Consider the following 10,424-nt stretch of genomic DNA (forward strand, 5'->3'; position numbering starts at 1 on the left):
GCAGAAGTTATGAGAGGGTAAGTTAAAATGTTCGGTTGTTGGATGTAGTAACCCACACGCTTCATTACACCGTCTAATGTAGATGAACTGCTGCGCTTGTGACAGGACACATGTTTAACTGAAAGAACGAGCAGAGAGAGAGACCCGGTCGCGCGCGCGCTCACTCTCTCTCTTTCGAGCCGGGCGAAAGTGTAAACAAGACTTCACCATCTCCAAACTAGGCGCTGTCTTGCTCTCTCTCCCTCGCACATATTAATCAAAATAAATCGATACGGTGGTAAAAGGTCGGAAGACCAAAGTTTCATGTGTAAATACAGTACACACCATTGCGATAACTTACATCCATATGAAGACGTTGTTCTGCAGGTTCGTCATCTTCATTTTCATCTCGCTCCGGCTCGAACATAAGGCTGGCTGGACAAGTCTTCCGTTGTTGACATTTTGTTTGTGTGAATAAAAAGTTTCTGTGCCGCTAGATAATCGTATCTCTGCTATCAAACTACAAAAATGGCCGAACGGGGTGGAGTTGAACCGAGTGTCGCCTCTGCATCCTGGAGAGGGGGCGGGGTATGAAGTGTCTCAATTGCATTTAAAGAGACCGCACCAAAACGAGTTGCTCTCAGACGCACATCAGAAAAGCGGTAAAAAAGGGGCCTGTGGAGCTATAATAATGAGGAATTCAGACCCAAGCATTGCAGTTCCGCTTTATATAGACCACAAATGATTGATTTATATGTAAAAAGGAACGATTGAAAAGCATGATATGTCTCCTTTAAGTGCTCTCGTCCTGAGATGTGCCTGAACAGTTTCAAACCAGGACAGGCATTTGTCAGTATGGCATGGTGGGTATATCGTTCTCCAAAGTGACGTCATACGCAGCGCGAGTTCCCTCGAAAGAGAACGTCTCGGGTTATGACTGTAACCCTTGTTCCCTGAGAAGGGAACGAGATGCTTATTATTATTGTTATTATCATTATTACTTATAGCCGATTCAAGAGAGAAAGTGATGCAAAACACTGCTCGTGTGCTCGCTCACATCACAGCAATTTTAATCTCTCCTTAATGAATTGCCTCTCACAATTCAGAGTCCTGTCCAGGTCCTGCCTCTAGGCCTTTTGAGAATGAGGGCATTCATAAAGTGGGATTTATCTCTCCATCTCTGCCATCTGTGTTGCTTTGTCACAGTGATGCACTCGTGTACAGCAGCGCTACGCCACTGGAGGAATATGGAGTTTTATGCGCATGGAACCCACCTCTTGGACGATCGTGTTGCGGATCAAATGTTGACATATCTTACCAAGATGCAATTTTATATAGTTTATACTCTTTATTATGTACATAAATGTATCAGGGTGAACATATTTAGACAGGTTGTGAACCCTGTTTTGTTTTTAGGCAGATGAATATAACTTTTAACAAAGTCCAGTACAAACGTTACTGCCGCTCATCAACGGCAGCTGTCACAGTTGCTAGGCGACATCCCATTTACAATGCTCAGTCTGACCTTCGCGGCCTTCGAAGGCATGGCCTTTGAATTGGGACACAGCCTGTGTGTTCTGCATGCCTTCTTGCTTACCTGCATACTTGCCTACCTTGTGATACTCACCTCATTTGTGCTTCAGTTCGGTAATAAACTGCCTCTCCTGGGTTCATCTCCATCTGCTGTTGTGGTGTGGTGTTATAGTTAGCCAGTCGTAACATCTTAAATGTACGGTGGCCGAGAGAGCTCAACGCGCTGCAACTGAAGAAAACACATGCAAATAGAAAAAACACCCGCAAATTAAGAAAACATCTTCATCAGTTTCACAACACATGTGTGCTCCAAATACTCACAACACAACCAAATACAGAAACGCGCTGCAAAAGTTCACAACACAAACAAATACAGAAACGCGTTGCAAATAGGACAGAACACAACGGAAATGTTTCCGGGGAAGCCAATAAGTGACGGACCCAGCTGGGACGTGCTTATTGCTTATTGCTGGTGAGCTTTACCTATGCCCTACTCTCTTAAAAGGGCAGACGGCAGAACCCTTGAAGTGGGCACTTTGGAGGGAGCGGGGCACTTGTGTGCCATTATGATGATGAAGGGAGCAACGAAAGACAACGTAATTTCCTCATTATTTTCACCTGGGATGTTCCCATGACAACGCAGCACGTGTCTATCAGCTGAATAGCTGTTCTTACCAGAAATATAGTATTATTGCTGTTAACATAACTGTTGCAAATAAATATACATTTTATACAACAAAGTGTTTAAAATATGCGTTATATCTGTGTGTGAGTGTCTCAACTTTAAAATTTGCCGTCTCATATTTGGACCCTAGCTGCATTCTTACATTTCTTATGAAACTTATTTTAACATAACATGACAAAATGTGTACAATGTAACTGATGTATAGATTAATGTCTTTCCCTCATGGTCTTTTTCTCTATCTTTATTAATTAATTAATTAATTAATTAATTAATTAATTAATTAATTAATTAATTAATTTTAGTCTTCAGCTCATTGTTATTTTTAGTATTCTTATTACATGGAACATATTATAAATACATTTTGTATATTGTATACAAAGTTGTATGTCATAAACGTGTCATCTCTGTATGTTTTGCAAAAAAATAATTAATAATAAAAGTAGACAGTTGTAAGCACGTCCCAGCCGGGTCCGTCACTTATTGGGTTCCCCGGAAACATTTCCGTTGTGTTCTGTTCTATTTGCAGCGCGTTTCTGTATTTGTTTGTGTTGTGAACTTTTGCAGCGCGTTTCTGTATTTGGTTGTGTTGTGAGTATTTGGAGCACACATGTGTTGTGAAACTGATGAAGATGTTTTCTTAATTTGCAGGTGTTTTTCTTTTTGCATGTGTTTTCTTCAGTTGCAGCGCGTTGAGCTCTCTCGGCCACCGTATAAATGACACTCGGAACTAATACAGAGCGTTTCAGACAGAAGATCAAAATTAGGGCAGAAAATACAAATTTTATATAACTGCTTTATGTGCAAAACTGTGCAAAAACTTTTACATTTGATTACTTATTTCAGTTTCTGTAATATTTCTAAAGCACTGTTTATTTCATTTGTATCTTTATTCCATTGTATTCATTTGACCTATTTCTTTTGATTTGCCTTTTCTAATTTTAATACTGGGCTGTTTACTTCAATAATTCAATGATCTATTTTGACCTTGCATGCCATCCCATATTCCCATATATCCTGTGTCTATACCTCTTATGTGCTGCCTGCTCTCGGTTAGGATGATTTGGTGATTTGTCTGTAAGGGCTGAAAATTTTGTCATCACTCTCAAGTTGTTCCAAACCTGTATGAGTTTCTTTCTTCTGTTGAACACAAAAGAAGATATTTTAAAGGTCCCGTATTATGCCCCTTTTCACAAGATGTAAAATAAGTCTCTGATGTCCCCAGAGTGTGTATGTGAAGTTTCAGCTCAAAATACCCAACAGATCATTTTTTACAGCATGTCTAAATTGACATTTTTTGGGGCTCCGAAAAATGCGCTGTTTTAGTGTGTGGCCTTTAAATGCAAATAAGCTGCTGCTGGACGACCCAGGGGGCGGAGCTTCATGAGCTCGCGCTCAGTCTGTCAGGACAAATTCATCTCACGGAATGATGATAATATCAGAAACTCTCAGTTACGGTGTTCATTTCGAGTCGGACAATAATGCCTACAGAGTCAGAGTGCTGTATAGAGATGAAACAGGTATAGTTTAGTAGTTTAATTACGGTTATTATAACGTATTTGTCATCTGCTTGTATGTATCCATTATTTATTAATAGCCTACAAGTCTGCTGTTTCGGACCAGGTCCGAATGATGATCAAACATGTACTGATGAGTTTAATAAAGTTTATTGTACATCACACAAAAGATGAAGCGTCAGTTTTACTTCAGAAAATCACCGTAAGAGCTGAGTAAACACAGTAGGCTAAGTTATAAGAAGTGCGCAAGTAGCCAGTAGAGTTGAGGGAGCATTCCTGTGGGCGGAGGTTAGTCAAGAAACGGTTCTAGTGACATCATTAAAGAAGGAAGTAGAGGGATGTAGTCCAAACGAGCCGTTCACTGTAGTCGACTTCTGTTAAATAAAATATCTTGCTTGGCATTGAACTTTGAGCTTTATAATTTTACAGATATTATTTATGCTCTAACAGCAACATTACACACTAACTAAAGTTTGAAACATGGGATCACGAAGAACGGGACCTTTAAAATGTAACTCATTTTCTTCTAATTTACAGGGATGATCATGAAGAAACTCCTGGAAAATTTGGGTTTGGCAGAGTATTATGTCAAGAAACTCACTCTACACACAGTGCTGCAGATCAACAAGAACAGTGTGACAGATGTGCCTGTCCAGTCCCTTTCAGATCTGCCATGGCTTTTCTTGAAGAGACTGATGTTGCTACAAAGGACAGCGAGGAGTGTTAAGTGTTCCCCATCAGATGAGTCAGAAGATTCAGAGTCGGATGATGATCAGGATTGTGCTGAGTCAGACTGTCCTCAGTCAGTAAACCCGTTAGACGTTTTGACTGCTGTGTTTCTTTGTTCTGACAGTTTTCTTCAGCAGGAAATGATCATGAAAATGTCCATGTGTCAGTTTGCGATTCCTCTGCTGCTTCCAAACAGTGATAACAATCAGATCACACTTATGCTTTGGGCAATGAGAGATATTGTGAAAAAATACAGACCACACTCCCTGTCAGATCCAAGTGCTTTTGTGGAAAAAAGGATTGTTCTCTCAGATCTACCGTTAGTGTCTTTTGTGAGACTTGGCAGGTGCAACATTTCCAAATCTGAAGTTCTGAATAAACTGCTCAGCAATTCACAGCAATACACTGATACCTTTGTGCACTTCAACATGGGTTGTGGAAACATTGACAAGAAAATATCAAATGGCTTGGTTGAGATGGCCTGGTATCTTCCTTGTGGAAACAAGAACATTGATGTCTTTCCTGAGCCAATAGCGATTGCAAATTTGAGAGGTGACATCCAGAACTTTAAAACACAGTACTCTTTTCTTTGTGAGGCTTCAACTGCTGTGTTTGTGTTCTTTGAATCCCAGCTTTTAGATACACAATTGATTTCAGTTCCCAGCCAGAAACCTACGCCTCAGCTATTTTTTGTGGGGGACTCCAACAACGAGAGCATAAAAGCTACAGTCAACAAGCTGAAGAAAAGAAATTTCATCTTTAAAGCCAAGCAGAACGATGCAGACTTTGTTGACAAAATTCAGAGGAAGTTGCAAGACACAATTAATAACAACAATCACAAAACCTCAGTTGTTCGTTTAGCTGAGATTGCACGAAATCTGGGAATCTTTGTGGATGAGAATACTGAAGAATGTCAGCGTGCAAAAAAAAGTGCAGATGAAATCACATCAAAAATAGAGGATATAGTGCAGTTCAAGAAGAAGGAGCTGCCCTTGCAAGGAGAGACCTTGATGAAACTGGCCAAATTAGAAAAGGAGAAAATCAGACAGAAGAAAGTAGGGGATAAAGATATTAACGAGTACAAAAAGGACCTTGAGATGCAGAAAGATAAACTCAGAGAAGAGCAACGTAGCAAAAACATGTCTGCCACTATGAGCTGCTTCATCAGTGCAATATCAACACCAGAAAGGGCCTTCTTCTTAAAATGGTTGAGAATTGCTCTAGAGAATCGATCACGTGAAGTGCTGCCTCAACTCAGAGAACTGTACAAACAGAAATGTCAAGATGTTTGTGGAAACAAGGCAGAAATTGCTGAGCTTGATACAAAGATTTCAAACAGTTCTTTAGGTGTGGAGCACTTCATTCGAGAGATGAGCCAGCTTTACGAGGCTTCAGTCTCGCTTCCAGAAGATTCACTTTACCGAAAACAGATGAAACACTTACCTAGACTCTGTGCTGAACTACTATTGGATGGATTTTCACTTGAACTTGTGGATGGAGATTCTTCAAATATCCCTGAAAAATGGCTTTCTGGTGTGTTTTCTGAATTAAACACACTGGTGAAGCCCAAAAACAAGATTATGGTTGTCACAGTTTTGGGGGTCCAGAGTTCAGGAAAGTCAACGCTGTTGAACACCATGTTTGGAGTTCAGTTTGCAGTAAGCAGTGGAAGGTGCACCAGGGGAGCCTTTATGCAGTTTATTAAAGTAGCAGATGATTGCCAAGCAGAACTCAATTGTGATTATATAGTGATAATTGACACTGAAGGACTGAAATCCCCTGAGCTCGCACAACTGGACAACAGCCATGAACATGACAATGAGTTGGCAACTCTTGTTGTTGGACTGAGTGATGTAACAATTGTCAACATTGCCATGGAGAATTCAACAGAGATGAAAGACATTTTACAGATCATTGTTCACGCCTTCCTCAGGATGGAGGAGATAGGAAAGAAACACACGTGTTTGTTTGTACACCAGAATGTTGCTGATGTCTCGGCTCATGATTCAAACATGAGAGACCGTAAATTTCTGTTGGAACAACTGGATGAAATGACACAAGCTGCAGCCAAAATGGAGAACAAACTGAAATTCAGCAAATTTACAGATGTGATGAACTATGACACTGAGACGGGTGACCACTACATCCCTGGATTGTGGCATGGAAACCCCCCAATGGCACCAGTGAGTATTGGCTATAGTGAGTCTGTGTATGATCTCAAAAAGCATATAATGGAAATATTCAGAGATTACGAGTCCTACAACATCAATGAATTTCTTAAATGGACCAAAGACTTGTGGACTGCTGTGAAATATGAGACATTCATCTTCAGTTTCAGAAACAGCCTGGTGGCTGATGCATACATGAAACTGTGCACAGAGTACAACGGATGGGACTGGACACTGAGAAAGCAAATACACACATGGGCGTTAGAAGCTGAAACCAAGATCTTAAACCATGGAAAATTTGAAAACTCTGAGAAGTGCACCGTTGAAGATGTTCATTGTCGTTTACTACAGGAAGCAGAAGTTAAGCTTTCAAAAGGACAAGATGAAATTAATGACAAGATCAAATCATACTATGAACAAGGAGAAGGTCATGTTGAACTAGTGGAAAATTATCGACAAGACTTTATAAACTCTGCCACGTCTTTGAAGAAGGAACTTTCAAATTCTGTCACAATCAAACTGGATGCAGCTGTTTCACGTCGAAGTGGAATGATCAAAGTGGAAGGAATCCAAAAGACATGCATGGACACAATGGAGAATAAAGTGCTGAACTTGCTGAAAGACTGTCGTGAGAACAAGTCAGACATGTCAGACTCCATGCTGGATGAAGCATTTGAAAAAATGTGGCAGGAGACTGTCAGGACACTGGCATGCACAGGGCTCGAACAACAAGATATCAGGACAAGAGTTTTAACTTGCTTGAGGATAAATCTTCAATCTAGAGGAAGTTCAATGGCTCAACGCTTAGACAAAGTTAAAGATTTAAACAGTCATGGCCATGGAAAGTTTATTGCCTACAAATACAAAACAAAAGTATCCAAGTGGTGGTATAAAAACCATATCAAGATGGTTCAAGAGATGTCAGACAACCTTATCAGGGATTGTCAGGAATTTGCTAAATTAAAGAGGAAAAGTAAGGATGATTATGATGACACATACATCAGGGAAATTCTTAACATGATTGATGAGAAACTCAAGGCTCATGAAGAGCTAAAGGGAGATTTTGAGCTGTCTCTTAAACTCCACATATGCGGCTTTGCAAGCAGAGAATTTCAAGAGATTCACAATCAATTCATCAAGGAAAACAACCCACAAACATCCTTGGAGAACTTCAAACAAACATACCGCTCTGACTTCATTGACCTTTACCGTGAACGAGACCAGTGTCAGAGGAAAGCTGATGAATTCATGAGAAACTGCCTAAAACCTGCCTTGGAAAGATATATTTCAGAGAACTTGGGCATGAAAATGGCAGACAAGATGGTGATTGGTGAAAATTCAGCAATTTTCGGATCAAGGACAACATTTCAGATTTCAGTCTTGAAAAATCTTCTCGATGAATCTAAATTTGAAACATATTTGCTTTTCATCTTGTTATATGAAACGTTTGTTAAAGCCTTTATTTTTGACAAAATCAAAAAGCACTTTTCAGCAGAGAACAGAATGTTCACATTGGAGGAGGACCTCGTCAATGAAGTCATCAGTGAAATAAAACAGGCCATTGAAGAGGCAGAGCGAGACCCAAAGATAAATGACATCAAGGGATTTATTGAGAACATTTGTAACAAACTTGTAAAAAGGCTTGTTTTTCCCAAGGATGAAGTGGACAAAATCAGCACACTGAATAACGCAAATCCCCAAAAATTTGCTGAATGCCTTCAATGTTCTGTAATGGACATGGATAAATCACTGAAAGCAAGTTTCCAAGAAAGAGATTTTCAAAGGAAAATAGATCGTCTTCAAACCAAACCACAGGATGTGCTGTTCAAACGAGTGCAAGGCTGTGGGAAACAGTGTCCATTCTGTAAAGCACCATGTGAGGCTGGAGGAGACGCTCACACTAAACACTTTGTCTCAATCCACAGACCACAAGGTCTCGGCACCTACAGATGGGATAATGATTCTAAAAAACTAGTGACCGACATCTGCTCATCACTAGTGCACAGCAACACAAGGTTTAAGATCAAAGACACCAACGATCAGTCGCATCCATATAAAGAATACAAAACAATCTATCCAGACTGGCAAATCGATCCAGACCCCAGCGTAGAGGCCTCAGCATACTGGAAATATGTGATGGCACAATTCAATGAGAGGTTTGCAGAGGTGTACGATGCAGAGCCTGCAGAAATACCCTGGGGAAAAATCACAAAGGCAGATGCAGAGAAAAGCCTGAACATCAATTAACTACCTCTCTGACCTCTGTTTAAATTAGTTTGTTATGATGTTAAGAAAACTTAAAACTCACACCTTAAAATCCAAGTATCCATGAATATTAACTATGACAACAAAAAAAAAAAAAAAAAAAAAAAAACTACTGGTTTCAATATTAATCATAGCATATCCTGACTAATGCATGAGTGCCATTATACAGAAAGTTGCTTGCACTTGCACTTGCCTTGTATTAAGAAAACATGAAAAATAATTAAACTAAGCTAAGTGTTTTATTCCAATAAAATAAAGATGTGTTTTATATATGTAAACCTGAGTACTAATTTGAATATGGTGGTATACTCTTAGTGACAAATAATTATTTTACCTGTACATGCATGAATTATTTTGTTTTGTTGACATTCATGACATCTTATTTTAGAACAGATTTTCTTTCAAAGGTTCTGAATCTTATCTTTGCTTCAAATCTTACTCTTTGATTTTTAATCATGTACTGTAACTGTGAGGTGTTTTTCTGAGCTATGTTTGTGATTGTGAATTTGATCTGGTTTGTGTTGTGAATGTATCTCTGTAAAAAGTGGTTGCTCTGTGACTCTGTTAAGACATATACAGGCATGTCTGTAATGTATTAGTGAGGTCACAAAACTGCTGACATCTGCATCAGTTTAATTAACATTTGAAGCATTTGCCAATCTCATGAAATCAGTGTAACCTGAATAAATGTTACTGGCATCAGAGTTGTTTTGTAACTTTTATTGTTAAAGGTGGGGTATGTAATTCTCTTTTTTGGCCATTTTTTCAAAATCACTTAAAATCCTATTCCTAACCCACTTACAGCCACTGAGTTAGAAGCACTGATATAAAAATTAAGCAATTTAATCATCTGTGGAATGGGCAGGACTCGAAAAACTCCAGCCAATCATTTCCAAGACCACCTAGAATCATTGGACAGTAAGTGCGTCAATCAAACGGTAGTACCATCCCCCCCTCCCCCCATCCATGTCCATGTTCTTTGAATGGGTGGAGTCAAAGGAAAGAAGGTAGGACCATTTGAGTTGTGTATTTTCAAAATCTGCCGGCCGTTTTGCAAATCACACACCCCACCTTTAAGAATATATTGTCTGTCTTGCATCTACAACTGAACAAAGTCACCATTAAACAATTATCTAAAGATATTGATAAAATTATATTAAAAAGCATGGACATATCAAACTTTTATACACATTTGGGTCTTTTATTAGGCCATCTAATGGACTCACAGGGAGTTTTAATGTCTTCTACATGTAGCCTCCAACACCACCAGTAATTGTTATTCATTTTACAATATATGTGGGATAGAGTTGTCTAAAATCTAAATGATTTAGATGTTTAAAGATCTCAAATGTCCTGCAAATTTTACAACCAAAGGTGAATGAACAGTAGCAATGACAACCGTTATTTTTTCTTTCTTTGTTTTACCATTTTTTATAGTGAGTCTTTAAAACTGTCCAGTCAACACTTTATTTTAAATAGACACGTTGTGACAAACAACGTTACGTAACGTGGTAGTGGAAATAACACGAAGACGGATGAAGATAATAGTCT

At 39.2% G+C, this 10,424-nt stretch overlaps 1 protein-coding gene across 2 annotated transcripts in view; it reads left to right on the forward strand.

The window, feature by feature from the left end:
* The window catches only part of LOC307152881 (up-regulator of cell proliferation-like), a 39,513-nt gene extending 29,943 nt beyond the window's left edge, over positions 1-9,570 (forward strand). For both annotated transcript variants that reach the window (XM_079861866.1, XM_079861867.1), the window contains one exon: positions 4,249-9,570. In XM_079861866.1, coding sequence (XP_079717992.1) covers positions 4,251-8,855 — 4,605 coding nt within the window. In that variant the 5' untranslated portion in view covers positions 4,249-4,250 and the 3' untranslated portion in view covers positions 8,856-9,570. The remainder of the gene's footprint in view (positions 1-4,248) is intronic.
* The last annotated feature ends 854 nt before the right edge of the window (positions 9,571-10,424 follow it).

This window comes from Squalius cephalus, assembly GCF_949319135.1.
Source record: "Squalius cephalus genome assembly, chromosome: 24".
NCBI lineage: Eukaryota > Metazoa > Chordata > Actinopteri > Cypriniformes > Leuciscidae > Squalius > Squalius cephalus.